The 21225-nt window shown below is 37.8% G+C and overlaps 1 protein-coding gene across 3 annotated transcripts in view; it reads right to left on the bottom strand.

Moving 5' to 3' along the window:
- Clock (clock circadian regulator) overlaps positions 1–21225 on the bottom strand; it is an 84060-nt gene that overhangs the window by 22423 nt on the left and 40412 nt on the right. For all 3 annotated transcript variants that reach the window (XM_028780731.1, XM_028780733.1, XM_028780732.1), the window contains exons 8-15: positions 15727–15816; positions 10404–10524; positions 7536–7649; positions 7282–7400; positions 5111–5193; positions 4785–4891; positions 3869–4016; positions 3267–3342 (exon numbers count right to left, since the gene is read on the bottom strand). In XM_028780731.1, the coding sequence (XP_028636564.1) occupies positions 3267–3342; positions 3869–4016; positions 4785–4891; positions 5111–5193; positions 7282–7400; positions 7536–7649; positions 10404–10524; positions 15727–15816 (858 nt within the window). The remainder of the gene's footprint in view (positions 1–3266; positions 3343–3868; positions 4017–4784; positions 4892–5110; positions 5194–7281; positions 7401–7535; positions 7650–10403; positions 10525–15726; positions 15817–21225) is intronic.

The raw sequence follows: 21225 nt of genomic DNA, 5'->3' as shown, positions 1-21225 counted from the left end.
GAGAGAGAGAGAGAGAGAGAGAGAGAGAGAGAGAGAGAGAGAGAGCGCGCACGTGTGCATGTGTACTAATTAAGAAAAAAAAATCTTATTTTAATACTGATAAAGTTTGTCTTTATTCTCTATTTAAAACATAACAAGACTCCAGGTTAGACTTTTGTATTAAGTTCAAAAAGCCAACTCAAAGTAGATCAAATATTATGAGCTAAAACTATAAAACTCTTAAAGAAAGCATAAGGAAATGGTTTCATGACATAAGATTTACCAGTAAACTGGAATTCACAAAGTTAAAAACATTTATGCATCAAAAGACAATGCCAACAGAATAAAAACTACCCACAAAAATGAGAGGAGGTATTTATACAACAGTATCTGATCAGTACTCAATATCTAGGATACACAACTCTCTACAATGATAACTCAATTATAAAAATGGAAACAGATCACTTCACATGCGGTGTCATGCACTTGTGTTTCTTGCTGAGACAAGGTCTCACACTACAAGCCATGAACCTGTGACAATCCTCCTGCCTCGGTTTCCAAAAAGCTAAGATTATGGGCATGAGCAACTGTACCTGGTTGGCCAGCACCTTTAAACACAACATTCGCAAAGGTCATTAAGAGGCTCACCTGAGCTCAGCCTGGGCAACATGGCAAGATTCCCTGTCAAGAAACAACAACACCCAAAACAAAGAGAACAAGGTGGACAAGATGGCACTGCATCTTGGGATGCAGAGGCAGTATGATCAGGAGTTCAAGATTATCCTTGGGTACATAATCAGTCCAAGGACAGCCTGGGCCATATGTGACCCTATCAAAAAATAAAAATAAAAATAAAAAAGTAATGAATGAATAGTTAAGTAAGAAAACAAAAAAGGTAGAGGGAAAATAAATACTTCTCCAAAGAGGATATAAAACCCTCACCAGATATATTACTCAAACATACTAACCAGGGAAAAACAGTCATGCTACCTCATGTTCTATTAGCATGGCTAGGACCAAACAACCCACGCCAGACACTTGGGTAGAAGATTTCTGTCTGAAGCCAGCCTAGTCTATATATGGGGATCCTGGCCACTAACAAAACAAAACAAAACAAAACAAAACAAAAATAACAACAACAAAACCCCCTACTTCTCAGAAAATAATCAGTATGGTACAGACATGAAGAAACAGGAATTCTTATGGCTTGGCAATGGGACTGTAAAGATGGTATGGCCTCTATAGAGAATAGCATGGTAGTTCCCCTCAAATTTTAACAGAGTAACCTACCATATGGTCCAGTAGTCTACTTTTTGGTATACACCCAAAGAGAAGTAGAAATTCTAACAGGTTATCTGCATATCTACCTATGTTCACACTATTATTACAAATAAAAGGTGAAGGCAACCCAGGCTCCATGGACTAGTAAGAGGATACACCCATGGCAGAATAGTACAGCCCCAAAACAAAGGGAAATCCGATACAAGGTATAGCATAATAAACCCTGAGAATATCATACTAAATAAAATTAGCCAGTAACAAAGGAACAAATTCTGTATGAGTTTGTTCACAGTACTCAGAGTAGCCCAATTAATAACAAATAAACAAACGAAACCATAGTTGAAAGGAGCTGGAGGGAAGGGACAGAGAGCAGTTTAACAGAGAGTTTGTGGAGAGGATGAAGAGGCTCTGTGCATGCGCAGTAGTGACACTGTATAACAGTGGGAATGTTACAATGCTCAAGTGTGCTCTTAAAATCATTAAAATTGTCATCTTATGTTTTTCAAAGTAAGAAACAGAATAAACATAGTGCTTTATTTTACAAAGTTCTGTAAAATCTTTGGAACTTGGCATTTGCTCCAAATCTGCCATTTCAGCATTTCCCGAGGATCAACTGCCCACTGTCCTGCCCTCCATTATCTTCCCATGCCCCCTTCCTAAACTTACGTCAGTCACTCTGTCTCTGCTTTGAGACAGTAACACTGTAGCACCTATAATCAGTACAGACTAAAATGACATGTTAAACTACGCTTCTTGTTCCTATAGCTCACAGGCTCAGGGGTCTGTGGGAAAAACTGCAGGTGGCCTATGATAGACACTCACTCCAAGTATATGCTCAATTCTAGTCAGCAGAATTGCCCAAGTGTACTAATGGGCTCATTTCCCTGTTCTTGAGAATTATCCCAAGCCTTTCCCACTGTACATAGATCACTGTGGTCCCTTCTCTCAACTGACAGCCTTGCCTTATAGAGATGACACTACTTTATTTCAGCATAACCAAAAGCAAAACCCTACCTGGGATGTAACATATACTAGTGCTTCCTCACCCACCCCACACGTACAATAGAATCAGTGTCCCTGTAAAGTCTTCTCACATGCAGCAGTGAACAAGAACCACATTCACATGGTCTTTATTTCAGGGCGACACACAACTGCTTGCATACATGCCAATATGTGTAAATGCAGAACATCTGCTCTCACAGTTCCTCACTCTGAGGTGGAGGGCGTGTGCCCCTGAGCCGTATCTCCTCCTTCATTAACGTGCAGCTTTTCCCAGCCTGTATTGCTGAGCACATCTCTCACTGCTTCTCAGCTTCTAGAACCTTCTACCCACCTTCAAAGTCCATAATAAACAAACTACTCGTCATTTTCTACCTTGGCTCTGAATACTTCTTTAGTCATCTGCTCCAAGCACTGGACCTCACCAGCTTCCTTATAGGTCCCCTTAGAAGTGGGTTTTCTGTCTCCAGAGTCTGAAATCATAACTGCACAGGATGGAGAGAAGTCTCCTGCTCCTGCTGCACCGTCCCTGCCTGCACTCCTCAAGCTCAGGGTGTGGAGTGCACACACTGTGCCACACGGTCTGTGACCTGTGGTCATGGGTCAATCTTGTGGTGACTTCTGGCTCAGTATTCCCCCATAGTTAGTGCTCTCAAAGCACCTCTGCTCAAGCCCAACGCCAGGAGCTCTTCCTTAGGATCGCCCATTCAAAATCTTCCACTAGTCTTCAGCCACTAATTCTTGTCATATCTCAAGGTCAATCATCTTAATTTAAGAATCCTCATTTTTGACCAAAACCTAACACATTACCTACTCATTCCAATTAATCTACTAATTCCAATATTTTCTCACCTATTTAACTTTTAAATAACAAGATCTTTAATTCCTTTCTAGATGCAAATGAGATTTTAAATAGCAAATTCAAAATAAAAATTATAAACGATAATCAAATCTCTCTCACAAATTACTGGAAAACAATTGAAAAAAAGCGACTGTAGGAAACATACTTTGTCAGCAGTTGTCTCAGGAAGAGACTCTTCAATGCCAAGTTCTCGCCGTCTTTCAGCCCTAACTTCTGCGTAACTACAAATGGAAAAAAAACAAACTGTAAATGTTTGGTCATATTTAAAATATTGCAGAGATGCAATCAATTGGTGTTTGTTATGAATCTCACTTAACCACCAGTAATTTTGTACTTTTTATATGTGCTAAACAAACCTAATACGTATCTACAGCCTACTGCCTAAATTCATTCTGTACTCTACAAATTAGGTAATCTACAAATGATCTGTAGGAGCAAAACATGTAAATGAAGAGAAACTAAATGATGGAAGAATGAATAGCACGCCACTCTGGTTTCTGCTTTGTGTGAAGTGCACTGGCATTTGAATGTTTGTACAACTTTTGCTATATAGCATAATACTCAAGTCAGGCCTTATATGTCTATATACTATCTACCACCATATTTCTACCTATTAAGTAAGCTTAATATTAAAAAATATTAAGTATTAAAACTGGGGCAAGATCACTATCATTCATTTAAAAATCACATAACAATTCTCTTTGGCTACTAGTATATCTTACAAATAAATGTTCTTCAAATTACTACCTTACTACAGTGTGAGTGCAGACGATGAACTCCGGCCTTGAGTTCCACTGATGGTAAGTAATGTAATAGTGGGTCTGAAGCCAAATCCACTGCTGTCCTTTGGTCAGGAACCTGTAGTAACAGGATTTGCCTTTTCCATACTGCATTACTGAAAAGAAAAAGAAAAGGAAAGAAAAAAAGAAAACAGAAAGAAACAAATATTTTTATTTGATCTGTACTTAGCTATGAAGAATCTCAATTTTTTTAAACAAAATATGGCATTTACATTTAACTCTTTATATAGATATAATTATTTTCTGGCTTTGAGAAATATGTATCAACTACAAAGAAATTTTTAAAGAACTGGTTTAAGGTTCTAAATAACAGAACTCCCAGATTCCAACTTTACAGTCAGTTATTGCTGATTTTACATTTTTTCATTTACAATAAATTCTATATACTAAAAGTCATACTGTTAACTTGCTTAGATATTTAACATTTAGGAAGCAACAGTTAATAATATTTTTCCCAAAGATACTGTCACATATGATATCTCTGAGGTTTTTTAATTTTAAAGCTTTAATTAACCAGAATAGTATCATTGTTTGAAATAACTGTTTAGTAAAGTTTCCCAAACTATGTTTCCCAAACTATTTCACATGTTAGTTTCTAAAGTATTTTAACTGAGGTTAAGCAAAAATTGGGTTTTGTACTTAAACTGATTTGGGAAACTTTATGTAGTTCTTTAATATACTATAAGATGTTCCTTTGTATGCAAGACCAAGGTCAAGTATAAACCTTTACCTTCTGTATAAATTTATAAAACTAGTTCTAAATCTTTTATAAAACTAGTTCTAATCTGTCTTTCATTAATAGAACAAAGCATCTCCTTGTGTGTTTTAAATAGTTCTCAGCAGAAACATTAAGATCTACTCACAGTGCTCGTGACACTTTGCGAGACTTTCTAGGTCATCCACATGATAGTAGTCGTAGCCTGACGTTCCCAAGACTTCAAATGGCAAATAGCCTATTATTGGTGGTGCCCTAAGTTATATAGTAATAACAGATGTCAGTATTACAATCTTCCACAAGTTACACTACAGACAAATTCATCTGGGGAATGGGTTTTATTTTTTTTAAAAAATGGATAATACATTTCAAAATTCACCATGTTCCTGGAGTCCATTACTGTCCAGAATTATAGTAATACTGCTTTTTTTTTTGTTTTGTTTTGTTTTTGGTGAAATTTAAAGATGATGTTACCTGTGATCTAGAAATAGAAACTTCCATTCTAAACTGTGTCTAGATGTAAACTCCTCATTTGGTTCTTCAACAGTACACATTTCCTACAAACAAATTAACAAGTATAATTTAGAAGTGATTTTCTGTAATTACTAATTTAGAAAACATTAAATATTGTGAGCATAAGCCATTATTAAATTAACTTTCATCTAGACAAATTTTTATACATTTTAGATGTTAGGATAAAACACAAGTGTAACCAGCTGGGGATACAAAGTGCTAGTCTGGAGTTTGTGAAGTCCTAAGCTTTATCCCCAACAATTCTTTTAATCACCTGAGACAAAAACAGATAAAACAGCAGCAACCAGTAGATGCCAGCCTCAGTCAGTACTTACAGTCTAGTGCATTCTCACTCATTCACATGCCTAAGAGCCTACTTAGAAATCCAGATCTTTCTTCTCACTTATACCTCCCATATCTCAGCGTCTGGAAATGGCCCCAGACAAGCTGACTGCCGACTGTTCATATACGACTCACAACTTCCCATCTCATCAGTGGCCTCGTTTGTGTAGTCAGAGTCTAGAATCAACACACTCTAAGAATCGAAGTACCAAACTAACTATTGTCTTTTAATAAACGTTTGTTTTTATTTATGTGTCTGTATGTGTCTCTCTATGTATGTCACATGTGTGCCTGTGGAGGGCAGGTGAGGGTACTGGATCCCCTAAACATGGAGTTACATCAGGTTGTGAGACACCATCCATTGATGCCAAGTTCTTTGTAAGAACAGTAAGTGATCTTCACCAATGAGCCATCTCTCCAGCCCCTACACACTTCTAATTTGACCTTCTAGGTGTTTTAGAATCCCGCCATCTCCTCTAGCTTTAGTGATGAAGTGTACGTCTTACCCTCACTGACTCACCTCACTGCCATAGCATCTCATCCGTCTTCCCATCCTTCAATCTGTCTTCTATTCAGGGGTCAGCCATTACCATCACCTTAGTAATACTCAAATATGAGCATACAACTTCCCTACATAAAGCTCTTCTATGGTTTCTCATGCTGAAATCTCATGGAGAAAAGCCACAGACAGAACAAATTTCATGACTGGCCTCTGCTTTTGTTTCTAACGTAAGTTCTGACTATTCTTTCTCTCATATACATGAAACCTAGTTTCCGTTGTACAAAGCAGCTCATGACACTCCCTCCCCTCTGTCCTAATATGATCTTCAGTAACAGTTAAGAGCCAGGGCTTTGAAAGAAAAGTAATTTCAATCAAGTCCCACTTACTAGATGAGACATCAGCAAATAACTTCCTTAGGCCTCAGTTTCCTTACATATAAAATTTATACTAGCATCTAACTCAGAAGAGTAAGAATTATATGAGATAAAACATGTAATCTGCCCTGCAATTTCCTAAGAGCACAATGGGGAGTTGCAAGACTGAAGTCTTCTAACTGTTAGCTCAGGCTCTGTCTTACACTATGCTGTCACCCAAATTTAAATGTCATCCTGGCTTCTTTCCTGTCTCCAGGGACTGAAGCAGTTTACTTTTCTACTTCCCTATTAAGCATCTGCTTGTAGAATGCAAGAAATAAAACTATGTAATTTAAAATTAAAGAGCAGGGTCGGTTACAGTGACGGCTCCTGTCCAGAGGACTTTGGTTCTATTTTCAGCACTTCCATGGTAACTTACAACTGTCTGTAACTCCAGTTTCAGGGCACTCAGGCAGGCCCCCCTCAGCCTCCCTGGGCATGCACGTGGTACATAAACATACATACAGACAAAACATCTATACACATTAAAAATTAATAAAAAGAATTGAATAGCAAATTATACCCAGTAAAGCTGCATTCTTTAAAAAAAAAATTCACCTAGATTTTTTTCCAACTTCTTTCCCGATAGTAATCTATACACACTAAACTCTACAAAAACAGGGAAATGGTAATTTACTGCCATGGGATACCTGCAAAGAATACACTAAAATAGAAAAGTTACACATTTAAAGAGTGCTTATATTCTTAACTGTGGTAAAAATATAAAGTTTAAACATATTTAGTAACTCACTGGCCACTACTACACTTCAATGTTGGTAGAAGTTTCAGCCTTCTGAAGAAAACAAAAATCTCACAAGACCAAACCTCATATCATGAACTGGAATGCACTAGAGCAATTAAAATCGGAAACATACCTTGATGAACTGAGGTGTAGCTAATCTGACAGTAGCTACGAAACAAACTCTATCTTCATAAGAAGGCCTATGTGTACGTTGTATAGTTCCTTCAAAACCATTATGTGTTGAAGTTGATACTAAAACAGCAAGGAGACATGCATCACTGGTTAACCCAGTAAAGTATAATCGTTGCTGATATTTAAGCATCTAAGAGCTTGGAAAACTAAAAACAGCCAGATAAAATACATTATAAAAGAAACATTTTAACTTACCACTGTTTAAAGATTTAAAATTTCCTATAAATCTCACATATTCATAGGTGGATGGCTCCTTTGGGTCTATTGTTCCTCGAAGCATGTGACAACAGAATTCTAACTGATTTTTTGCTGAAATAAGTGATAAAAAGTTGGGTAAATTCAAAATCATTGTCTCCCACAGAAGTGTCGCACTGTACTGCATTAAATCCATGAACAGTTCGGTGCCTGCAGCAGAGGACTGCAGCCAGCACAGGCTAACAGCTCAGCTCTCCAGGTCATCTCTTCTCCCGCCCCACTTTTCATTCTAATTTCACAACAACATTTTGTTCTCCATGTGAAGCTAACGCTGTCCTTTATTTAAAGCTAATGCCTCCCTTTCTTTTCTGTCACTGTGGTTTTGGTGGGTCTCTCAGTAACACAGTCTGACCTGGGATATGTGGCTCCCTTGCTTCAGGCTTCCAGGGAGTAAAGTTACAGGCTGTCCCCATCTTTACCTTCAACAGTCTCTCTCATATTCTTTTTTCTTTTTTTTTTTTAAGAATTATTTATTTTAGGTATATGAGTACACGGTAGCTGTCCTCAGACACACCAGAAGCAGCCATCAGACCCTATTACAGATGGCTGTGAGCCACCATGTGGTTGCTGGGAATTGAACTCAGGACCTCTAGAAGAGCAGTCAGTGCTCTTAACCACTGAGCCATCTCTCCAGCCCCTTTCTCATATTCTTTGGGACCAGGGCTATGCCACTTGCCATCATCCCTTTAGCAACTGCAAATCCTGTGGTTCTTTACTGCCTACAACTTTAAATCTAATTAGGTCTTCCATCATTTCGCCAAGCGTTTTCCATGCTAATCTATTTACAGGACCAGAGAACTCACTCCATCCATCTTAAATGCTTTCATGTCTTCATTTTTCTACCATCCTCTCACCTCTAGAGCAGTGTCTCTCCCAAATATTACTGACATTCGTACTGTAGAAATCACTCGGGTGGTTTTTCTCACTCTTTCTAGCTAGCATTAAAACGTACTCTACTGGATCTCCCCACTTATCAATCATGGTTTCCCTCTAGCTTTACTTCTACTGTTAACTATAAGTGTAACTATACACTTGGCGTTTTCAAAATTCTCAATCTTGATTTTTTTTTCCCCCTTCCAACTACTAACCAAGTGGCCACCACTGAATCTCTAGTGTGTAAAGAATAAAAATAAAACAGCACAGGATGAATACAGGTGCTTTATGAGTCCGCCTCATCTCCTTCACTAACATCAGGTCATCTGTACGAACTCACTGTCTTCACACCTAAAATAGCCTATTGAATTCTCTAGGCAAGGCACCTCGCACTTTATCTCATGGACTTTCTTCCTGGGGAAGGAACTCTGTGGTGTACCAGGTCATCAGAGGCCATCAACAAGTCACTGAGCTAAGACTTCTCTGATCTTGAAAGCAAGTCTATTTTCCTAGCAGAAGCTTGTTATGTAGTTTTTCTAAGCATGTTTGCTCCTCTTGGGGGTCCCTGAAGACAGCTCTGCTCTTGTTCTGTTGGGACCTGAGCACTAACTTTCTACTTCTTCTTTCTCTGGACATCTGCCTCAAGTAACATCATTCATTCTGTGACTTCAAATACTGCCTAAAGCTATAAAATTGATTTCTATATAAATCCAGCCCAAATCTTTCTTCTAAGTACTGTATTAGAATGGTCTAACGAGTAGTGTAAAGCAAATCTGACTATAAACAAATATATACAGGCTCCAAGTAAATCTCCATTTCTAACTTTTTATAATCCCTTCTGAAAGAATATCCACTCTTAACATGGATATACACATGTACATATTTTTGTATGTAAGTATATGCATCTTAGTTCTTAATACTATAGAATCTGAAGACACAAATAGAATTTTTAAACTTGATTAATATCACTATTACCAGATAACATAAAATTTAAAGCTAATTAAAAATAATAAAGAAACCATCTAACAGTTAATAGGCACACAAAAACAAAAATTATATATATATATATATATATATATACACACACACACACACACACACACACATACATACACACACTAAATTTAGACACACATACTTTTGTTTTGTTTGGGGGGACTCAGTCCAGCATGTGCATTCTAGGTGAGCACTTCAACACTGTCCAAACAAAGGACCACGGCTGGTGGTAGTGCTACCATGGGAGGTTCTAGAAACCATAGGAGGACTGCAGCCTGGAGGAAACAAGCCATGGCAGGTATGTCCCTCAGCCCTTCCTTCCTTTTTCTGCTTTCCCAGCTGTCATGTTGTGAACAGCTGTGCTCTACCAAGTGGTCCTCAGCATGTGAGGTATCTCTGAACCATGAATCCAAATAAATGTGTCCTCTTTTACTGTGTCCAGTGTGTAAGAGACTGTGGGAAGGTAACTAGTACAGCAAGAGTGAAGGCAGTCAGAGTTCCAGTCAACTGCTAGCCCAATCTATAGAGACTCTGTACTACTTGATGCTTTGTGTTACTTGATGGCAGGAACTTTTTTTTTTTAACTATATTTGGTGCTCTAAAAATTATACTAAACACATCCAACATATATAATAAGATTTCATTAAAAATGTGGGCAATTTCTACCTTTTATACACTACAGTTATATGGCATAATTGTGATCAATTTCTTACAAACAAGATGAGACCTCATTGTATACTAGAATAGATCTGGTATCTTAAAATGAACACAATTCCTTTAGTTATATATAAACAATTTTAAAAGCAGTTAATAGATTTCATGAAATAGTGCTATTTTAATTTACTTAAGCATGTTATGTTCTTCATAAACTTACAGAAGTAAAGGATAATGCTGCCAAATATAAAGATTTTTCGTTTCTGCTGAGTAGCACCTACTTACATTTTAAGTACTCAGGGGTTAACGAGTCACTTTCCAGCAGATGAGTAGAGAGTATCTTATAAACCTCTGAATGTTCTCCCTCTGGGATAAAATTAAATATACTTTGATCCACAAGATCAGACTGAAAAATAAAAAATTTAAAAATTACACAACAGCACTTTGAGAAGCATTTATCTCTAACACATCTAATAGCTATTAAATAACAGAGGTGTATGCACTTAACTTGAATTACCCATAAAAATCAATAAAGTCAAGCTATAAATTTCATTTTAAAAGAATGAAATTGAGAACTTGGAGAAGGCTAACATACCAGCCATCAGATTCATGATCAGTGTGATCCTGAAAGCCACATACAGTATTCTAAAACCTTAGTCTCACCAAATCTGAACACTATAAAATAAAATGGAACTGAGAAGTTTAAGAAAATTATAGGCTCTAAGCCACAGCCTTGTAATTTATGCAAACATCTGTTAAATGGGGACATCACACACGAATACAGAAACAATGACAAGGTCCGTGAAGGAGATCTGACACTACTATCTCCACAACAGCTCTAACGTCTCCCATTTTTAGTTCACCTTTTCCATGCCTCTGTTCTGTGTCTTTTACACTGCCAAAGCCCTGTGTAAAATGGACAGCCAGCAAGTAACTACCGTTATCATAGCTGCTTATTATCCAATAACTAACAGTAGTCTGTCAAGTATCAGAAAACCTTCAACAGGTAATGGCCGTGGCCTCGAAGACTACGATGCTCCTATCCTTAAGGTGCAGTGACAGCGACACCTCAGCAACCTCACCTTTCCTACTGAGTCCAGCCCTTCCTGCTGGGCTTCTCACTTTCCAAACCGTTCTAATTACAGGACAAGGAGGCAGAGCCGTGGTGACAAAGCAGTTGCACTCTCCTTTAGTTTGTATTTTATACACCTGTAAGGACTGTATATGAATAGCTCTAATGCTTAAAACACACTAGTAAGGAAAAAGCAAATCAGGGGAGAAAGGGTGATTTACCCCCCCGCGTGTATTTACATGACGTCTGCTTTTCTCTACGATCAAAGTCTTCACTACTACAGGAAGTGGGGTAGCTCTGGAAAACTCCACATCTCTATCATGCGTTCTCCCAAGACCAACTCAGATCACTTCCCTTAGGAAAGCGTGCCTGGTACGAGAAACCTAGCCATGTACTCCCAGCTAGTGAGGTCACAGATCTTTCTGGAGAACCTCCTGTAATCACTTTACTAGACCAGTATACTTCTTAACTGCATCCTAAAACTTATCCTTATATACACAGATGAGCGTAGCTCTCACCCTTCACCAAAACAAAAACAAAACAAAACAAAACAAAAACCACCCTGTCTTTTTGCAGCAGCAGAGATCATTATAAGAAAAGTGTCAAAATGCAGACAATTCATTGTGGTATGCCCAACCCCAACATGACCCCTGCACCTAAGGCTCAGGGAACATCTCAGAAAGAAGAACTGAAAGATTATAAGAGTCAGAGGACCAGGAAGTCTGCTGTGAAACTTTATCTCCTAGAATGACAAGAAAGCCAAATCAATGACATCCTCACATTATTGCTACCGAAACAAAACCTAGACAACGACAACACCAACAGATATGCTAATATGAAGGGAGAGCCCTCGTAGAGTCCTATGGCTAAAAGACAACTATAAGCTACTAATGACCACCGAGAGAATGAGAATTAGTCTTTCACAGGGATGAGCCCAGTAATTGGTATTCAATTCCAAAAGGTTAGCCCTAAGATAATTTATTCACAAACAACACTAAGGTGATTTAACAGGTTGTTTTTTATATATTTATATGTACGCATATATACATGTGTATAACAATAACAATCCAAGAAGGAAGTCATCAATTTGAAACAGAATAAGCAGGGACATGGGAGGAATTAAAGGAAGAGAAAGGAGGGAGACATATGCTTCTATTTTCAATATTTTATTAAAAAATAAAAAAAAATCACATCCTTCAAAACAGCATACCATTAACACCCAAAACCACAAATACAAATAAATTCTTTTAGAACTGATGGCTCATATTTATGCCCAAAGTGTGTGTGGGGGGAATATTTGTTCTTTAAATGCATATATCTTATTGTCCCATAATGACTAAAAAGGTCCTCTTTTACACCTCTACCTTCTTCTCTGTCAATCAAGGTACATTACATTCTGTGCCTTTGATATAACAGGTATAAATAAAGAAAATGATCTGGGGCCAGTGAGTCATTCAATAATAGCTTAAGGGGTAACTGTACCAAAACCACATCTGCATCTTCTGGAAAAGTAAAAAGCCATTAGTGCTAAAAGAATGGACATTTGAATAACAAGATGCTAGAAAACTGTTTTTTACTGACAAAGTATAAGAATTTAAACACAGATCAGAATGTACAACATAGTCTTGATAAAAAAATAAATCTGAAATAAGAACTAAAATGTCAATTAAGAACTAGTTTTCTGTCTTCTCAACCAACAACGTGCTCTAGTTTTACTTCGGCACACGATGATTCACTTCTCTAACCTTGTTCTTCTACCTGTAAGAACCTAACTGAAGTGCTGAGAGTCTAGTCACAAGCACTGCTTCACCACCGCTTCATGCAGTGTCAAACTTTCCATTAAAACCACTCTTCTTCATGTTTTATTGATCACTGCACTTAAAATCAACACTTTCTGACATAAAAAAAGTCACTGTCATTATGTCCCCTCAGTGAACACACATAACAGGTGCACTCAGTTACCAAGTACAACTCATATGGAAGAAAAGAAAATGTCAGCTCTCTGGATTCTTTCACTCATGCAATTATTTTCCTGAGAGATACCTGGTGCCCTTCTCCATAATTCTAAAATGTGTTCTTAAAGGATAAAAGCCTTTTAAAAAGCAGGCAGGAGTGGGTAAGTGAAGCTGTCTGAGGGACCACTACTGAATACTCGGCACCATTAGACCTGTCAGGCTGTCTGTGTCAAATGTAGTTGAACTAACCAGCAGTGGACCCGAGAGAGTTCACAGGTTGAGAGCACTGGCTGTTCTTCCAGAGGATCCAGGTTCAATTCCTAGTACCCACACAGCAGCTCACAACTGTCTATAAATAATTACTGAGTGGTTCTGAAAAAACCAGCCAGTATTCTTATAAATAAGGAGACAAAAATTCCTGGCTTTAGCGTTGTTCAACTACTCTACTGTAAATCAAAACAACCAAAATAATACGGTTAAAGTACATACCTATACTCATCTTCAATTCATCATTATAAAAGGATTAATTCCTTGTTTTTTTACTGTTCTTTTGTTATCCTATATTTTACTGCTGTTGTGTCTGAAAAGCTAAGGAGGGAACACAGGGTTTTGTGTATGCTAAGCAAGTGCTCTACCAAAGAAAATACATTTCAGGCTTTTAGGATCCCCTCCCCTGTTAACCAGGTTTTCTTACTATGCAAGTATATTTTTTAAAGCCTTCTGAAAAGTTCAAATAAAGCCCAAATTTAAAGAATGACTTGAGAGTAAAACCTGAGACTGTGGTAATATATAAGTAATAAGTTGGCATGGACAGTGAGAAGATCCAGTTGATCCAATCTTCTCTCTGTCCATGAGAAATTACTTACATATACCACAGTCTCAGGCATTACTCTCAAGTCATTCTTTAGTTTTGGGCTTTATTTGAACTTTTCAGAAGAAAGCCCTCAGAAAATCACTAAAGTCAAGCCACTTCTAGAAACCAGTACAAAAGGCTAGAGGGATGGCTCAGCAGTTAAGAGCACTTACTGCTGCTCTTCCAGAGGGCAGGCCTGAGTTTTGTTCCCACTACCCACATCAGGCAACTCCCAACAACTTGTAACTCAGCTCCAGGGATCCAACACCTTTCTCTGCCTTGGTGGGTACTCATAAGGACCATAGGGCAGCATATAAACACAGGCATGCATACACATCAATAGAACTTAAAATTAATAAATAAAAAAAGAGTACAATGCTTACTGCCTGACTTTCAGTAAAGTTTTCCTTGTCCTGTCTGGCATTGTAAATGTAGAGTCCATTCTCTATATAATAAGGTAATGAGAAGCAGAGAAATCAGAGGGAAGGGAATGCTGTTTGTTTTGTTTTTGTTTTTGTTTTTTTCTGTATTCTTAAAAAGAAATATTTACAGACTGGTTTAGTTTGCACTATTGTAAATTTTCAAACAATGAACATTTCAGGAGTAAGTTAAACATACTGGATTTTTTATATCAGAAGGCCATCTTAGATAAATACTCATTATATAAAATTTTCAAATAATTTCAAAAACCTTTAATTGTAGATAGCACTTAGCCTAGTGTTCAATACAGAATAAACGGTCAATAATTATGGGTTGAGTAAAAAAGTGAACACACAATTCAGGTATTTACCATATCAATCAAAATTTCAATGTACTTCTAACTCTTCACTTGCTGAGGAAGCAGGAAAAGCCCTCAATGAGTGAAATTCTAGGAGATGTGTCTTTTGACATGGCCTGTAGGCCTCCATGAGTACCTGGCCATGGGGAGCTGGCAGATCTGTCATAGTTATGGGACAGCTGAAGAGGAATGGCACAGCTTTCCTCTGCAGTCACAGTGTTTATAAAGGATCGATACACACATACAAAGATTAGTAACCTCACCTTCCTCCTCCTGGATAGTTACAGCCTGAGGCTGACTGCTCTACTAAAGGGGTCAGCCAAGAGCAGCTAACCACTCCCCTACAACTGTACCCAGGTTCCGAGTTATGGAGGGAGCAGGAGCAGAGCCTTAATGATCTCATGTTCTCTGTACACGTCTGTGTCTGCTCCTAGTTAGGGTTCTAACCCATGTTAAATGTCACTGAGCTACACATCTCCAGCCCAGTGCACCCAGTTCAACTCACACTGCACGCAAGTTCTGCATCTACTACTTTTTAGAAAGTAGTTTTGAGTACTTTTGAGAAGTACTTTTGAGAAAATTATTAATTCTGCTAATAGCAAGAAGTATCTCAGTAGAAATTTGGCTAGAAGATTTTTCTTTTTTCTTCTTTTTTTTTTTTTTTTTTTGGTTTTTGATTGATACAATATTTTCAAGGCGAAAAGGCAAACACTGCAAAGTTGGCATTAAAATGCAAAGGGAAGAACAGAAGGTTACATGACTAGGTGCTACTGATGAAGAACTTAGGACCGGTTTGAAAAACAGCAACACTAATACAAAAACACACCTGGAATTTGTGTCCCAACCCTTCAACCACTGTTCAAATATCACTCTCAAAGACTATTTCCTAGTGAATTCTAATATGTAATATAGACATTAAATAATAGAGATGATAGGGTTTTCATACTTACTGGTAAATGTTCAAGTAACGAAGTTACACTCTCAGATACATATATTATACTTCCATCTGTCATTATCGCTAAAAAAAAACCATCAAGAGCCTGAAATTAAACACAATGGTCAGTTAAGGGAAAAGAACAAAGCACTTTCCTGGATAGAAACAAGATAAATGACAGAGGACGTTCAGTGGAACTGTTCAGAGAACAGCCGACATGGCACCAGTCAAAACTGCTGCCAGTATATTCATTTCTGTGATTCTTTTGATGTTTCTGAGGGAAAAACACCACTCTGGCTATCTACTGGAAGCAGTTTCTAAAGGTAAGAACTTGAAGCGCTGCCTTTACAGCTGTATACACACACTGTGATGTGCTCTTAGTAAGCTCCCTACAGGGAGTATCTGGAGAGGCGCACATCTCATAAAGTACACACGGAGGGTGTCAGCCTCAAGTGCAGGGATGTAATGAAGAAACAGAATGACGGGACACAGAATAAGCCCCTAAACTAAGCTAAGGCTGAATCTTATAAAGCCTAAACTCTTGGTAAATGTATCTTTATTCTGTACATAAAAGGAAGTCAACAGAAGGTTTTGTATGGGGTATGTTCCAATCCTTGTAATTTGGAAGAAATATATAAAACAGAGAATTCAGTCAAGAAAACTTGCCTTGGGATAATCATAAAATTAATGAGACCAAATGAAATTAGCAGTAAGAGGAAAAGGGAAGGATTAACCGTGTGCTAAGAAGAAATACAAGTATGTTCAGGAGATGACATGCTTTCTTTGACAACCTCAGCCATCACAGCAGTGGCAGCTCAAGAGGTGAAACCTTCATAAAGAAGCAGGCCAAAGATAAAGCTCCAAAGAATCACTGAAATATGAGCATGAAGAGAAAGAGAGCCAGAGAAACGACAAAGGCAGAGCTGACAGGAAGAGGGACCAGACCGAGACCAGACACGGGACAAGAAAATGAGCAAATCCTGTGATATTTCAAAGAGTAATGTCAACAGGAAGGCAAGTCACTTACAATGAATTTAAAACAAATGGATAATAAGAGGCTATTTCAATTCATTCATAAACCTGACAATGAAGTAAGGGAGGAAGGACAATTATTTTTAAGGACTCATGCACCAAAGAACATACTGAAGACCAAAGGGTAACATTTTTAGGCTAAAGGAGAGAAAGAGCAAGAATACAACTTGAAAGTAATTTAATTAGCGTACAGCTCTCTGAGAGGCTCACTGCCTTTGGTAAGAACTGTGTTATATCTCTGTCATCCTTGTGAAAAGTGTCATACACAAGGGATGGGAACAGGTGTCAAAGCAACCACTCCAAGCTGCATTTTATTTCTGTTGTTGTGTATGCCTGTGTGCATGCGTGTATGTGTGTGTGTGTGTGTGTGTGTGTGTGTATGTAAGAGTGTCTTGAAATAGCTTCCGTAGCTTAGACTGGCCTTGAACTCTGGTGACTCACCAGTCCAGCTCAATGTATTATTATTACAGCTGTTTGTAGTGACAGCAAACGAGTGCAGAGCCTCAGTCATCCTAAGTGCGTGCTCTGTCAGGAAGCATATCCCCAGTCTCTAACTGATGAGTGTAGAATAAAAGATAGTCCTTTTCATCTCTTCTCTACTACTACTAGGAGAGACAGATGGGTCCAGAGAAAACTTATTTTGAATAATTGCTAATTTTCTAGAACAACTCAAACAAATATAGTTTTAGATAACCAGGGGTCTCAAGTCCATAACTGAAGCCAACTCTTCCAGTCCCACCCCATTACTATTTAATCAATAATTATTTGATTGCTACTGTGCAGAGTCAAAATTGTGCAAAAACAAAACAAAACAAAACAAAACAAAATGCTTTCTCAAGTGAAAAAGACCATCAACTTTGAAAGCAAGTAATCTTTCTTTCACTAAGATGATGATAGTCGCTGTTAGGAACCTGCTAGGATCCACAGCCATCTCTCTTTGAAGACAATGAACTGAAACGAAGCCTTCAACAGGTCAAGTCTGCTCTTCTGTCCTGCAGAGAAAAGCTTCACCAGCTTGCCAACTTAGGGAATTCCTCTAAAAAAAGGAAGAGAAGTCCCTTAGAAGGGTGATGAGAGAAATGTGGCAGAACATCCCATGTCGTAACGAACAACTGTGCTATCCCTGTCCTCTCACTCTATGAACAAAGGAAAACTGTTCATGACTTTCAACTCTTTGCCTTTCACCTAGATATATCTTCTTGGTAACTGTGATTATTAAGTCTGAGGAAGATTAGAATGTTAATTACAAGGAAGGGGATATAAGCTCCCTGTGAATGTTTAGCAAAGAGGCTGACACAGAGTGTGACCCCGTCTTGTAGACTGTAGGGAAAACTATGGCGCTGCCAAGGAGAAAGAAATGTATAACCAGAGAGGACTTTAACAAAATGACTTCTGTCTTGCATGCATACTCCCAGTCCTCCAGTAACTTACTCCTCAAGAGAGATGAGAGATGAGATAAGAGACAGAGAGAGAGAGAGAGAGAGACACAGAGAGAGAGAGACACAGAGAGAGAGAAAGACAGAGAGAGAGAGAGGAGGGGGAGAGGGAGGGCACAGGTGCACGTGAAAAAATGAAGAGAAGCAACACAAGGACTAAGACCTAGGCTCTAGTTAGGATGTTAGTTAACTTTTGCTGGGGGTAAACAAGCTTCAACTTCTCTGGGTATAGTCAGTAGTGAACACGGTGAGCTACATGGCCTAAGCGCCTGTACCAACAACACTTACATGTTAAGTAGATGGTCTAAGCTCCTGTAGCAGCAAAGCTAACATAGTAAGATAAAGCTTACATCTGAAATTCAGCTGAAAATGGGAAGGGCCTGCCTACTCATCTATAATCAACATGATTACCTAAGAGTAACACAATTTCATCATAGTCTTGCCAGTCAGTATTTGACTTTACCTAAATAAAACTAGACTATTTTATGAACAAATCCAGTTCTGTTAAAACTAAATAAAATTTAATTATTAAAATTTTAATACTCAATCAGAAAACGCAAATCACATGTGTGCAAATATCTGGATTAAGGATATAAGATATATACCTATACACAAATTCTTCATCTTCGCCTATTGGTGTTAAAAATATATCTATTCAATACATTCAAAAACTTTAAAATCTTTGGGCTACCAAACTAGCTCAATGGGTAGAGTGCGTGCTGCCAGGCCTGGCAACCTGAGTTCCGTCTTTCAGAGTCATGTGGGGAAAGAAGAGAGCCAACTCCCACAGCTGTTCTCTGCCCTCCACATGCATGCTGGGGCAGGAATGTACTCACAGACACACAGTGAATAAACAAATGTAATAAAAAATTTAAAATATTCTGTACATATTAAAAGTAAATACGTTGTTCAGTTATATGAACCTAAAATCTGAGGACAATTATGAAAGAATTAACTTACATTTTCAAATTTTTAAATATATATTTCTGTTTTTATAATGTTTTAACATCACCAGAATTTTTTATTTATTTTTCTTTGAAATTTATCTGTGTATGAATGTAGTATACAGACTTGACAATTAATATAAAAGCTTCTTATCATGAAGAAAAAAAACTGAAGTTAACAGTTTCCTATTTAGCCTATCAGTAAAATAGGTACATTAAGATTAGTAAAATACATATTTTTAAATCTGTAACAAACTTTTCATGCCAATAAAGATAAGTGGTTTATAATAAACACAGAAAATTTTATTGAATGAATAACTGTACTAGGATTATAAAATAAAGAATGAATTTTCTTTCTTGTTGTAGAGACTGGCTTGTATATGTCCTTTTTTACAAACACATATTTAAAGAGATACTTTTGTACGGTATCAAACTTCTTTTAAGAGGGAAAAAAACCTAATAAAATTAAGACTGTTCCTTGAGTTGCTTGTCAACTGTACCTAACTTAGAGAGCTAGCTCATTAGATCGCTCATCTCAGGGGTAGTGCCTGTAACAGTGGCTGAGGGCATGGTACCCTTGTGGTGTATCCCAGGAGAAGCACCTGTATGACATAGGTGAGTTTCCTGGAAACCCTGCTCCTAGACTTCCTTTTCTGGAATACCTTCATAAAGCAACCAGTTATGAGAATCCCATGAGTTAACAGGAGAAAAGTATCCTTCAGTTTTAAAGAATAGGTTTAAATGCTTATGGTAATACAAATATTAACCAATAATTTCTAGTGTGTTTACAGATAGAATTCACTAATTGTTACACCTCAGAGTACTTACTGAAACAGTTTTACCTTGCTTCAGACCCTAGTTAATATAAAAAAAACCATTGAGATATACCTATTATATTCACATACATGATGCAGACAAATTGCTTGCCTAACAATTTCACTTCTTAGATCTACTGATTTCTCCACATGCTGTCCAGGCTAGCTACAACATCCCTGATGCACCCAATCATTCTCCCTTACCCACTGAGACCTGGGCTCAGTGCTTTTATGACTTTGCTTATCACTGTTACCCACAATGTAGAGCATCTGTTTGCTATTGTAAGCTTTCATGACACTTGATACTGAGTTTGACTGGTTTCTGCGCATAAATGATAACTACATTATTCTACCCAGGAAAGAGTAAAAAAGTAGAAAAGTAAAGCTGTTAGGTATGAATGTTCCAAGACTTTTGTGTATTGCATATTTGACTGGGAGATGTTACACCCTATATACAAGCAAAAACAATTCTCAATTATTCTTAAAAGCAATTCTGCCACAGAACATTACTTGCTTCCTTTTAAAAGTTTCTACTTACAGTATAATTACCTTTTAACACGTATTTTCATTGGAGAACTACATCGTTTATTAGCATTTGTGTTCATTTTAGGCAGATGTCCAGTAGGCCGCTGCAGAGACTAAACACTGTGTCCACAGACTTCATGTGGACACCTAACTTCCCATTTTGCTGTACTGTGTGTGTGTGTGTGTGGGGTGGTGGCTAGAAGGTAATTAGGTGACGAAGCCACCAAAATGAAATAAATTAGTATCCCCATAAAAGTGTCCCTGAGAGCTCCCATACAGCATGCCTGCCATGCCATGACACAGACGATCACCGATGAACTAGACTCAAGAGCTCTCAGTTCACACCAAGCCCACTGGGGCCTCTTCACTGGGCTGGCGTCTGCCTCTAGGACTATGGAAATGTTCTGTTGTTCGCAGCGCTATAATCCATGTTGCTATGTATGACACAGCAGCTCAGCTGGAGTAGAACAGACACAACTGATAACAGTGTCGGATGTGAGAACACACAGTATGCTTTGTTAGAATGGTCTCAGGTTGAGGACTCAGTAACTATATGTTTCTGAATTATACGACATTGTCAAATAACGAAAACAGAAAAATTTGGTATTACTCTATGACATGGCATTATCTGCTTACAATACTTGATCAATACACTGATCAATTGTTAATCACACACAAACAGAGCTTATTACATTACACTGAATTAAGACTTTCAACATTAGTAATAATGCTAAAACTATACTAAAATTAATTACTGTTAAAT

Source organism: Grammomys surdaster, unplaced genomic scaffold, assembly GCF_004785775.1.
Source record: "Grammomys surdaster isolate TR1022 unplaced genomic scaffold, NIH_TR_1.0 372, whole genome shotgun sequence".
Taxonomy (NCBI): Eukaryota; Metazoa; Chordata; class Mammalia; order Rodentia; family Muridae; genus Grammomys; species Grammomys surdaster.
This window is presented reverse-complemented; position numbering and strand designations above follow the sequence as displayed.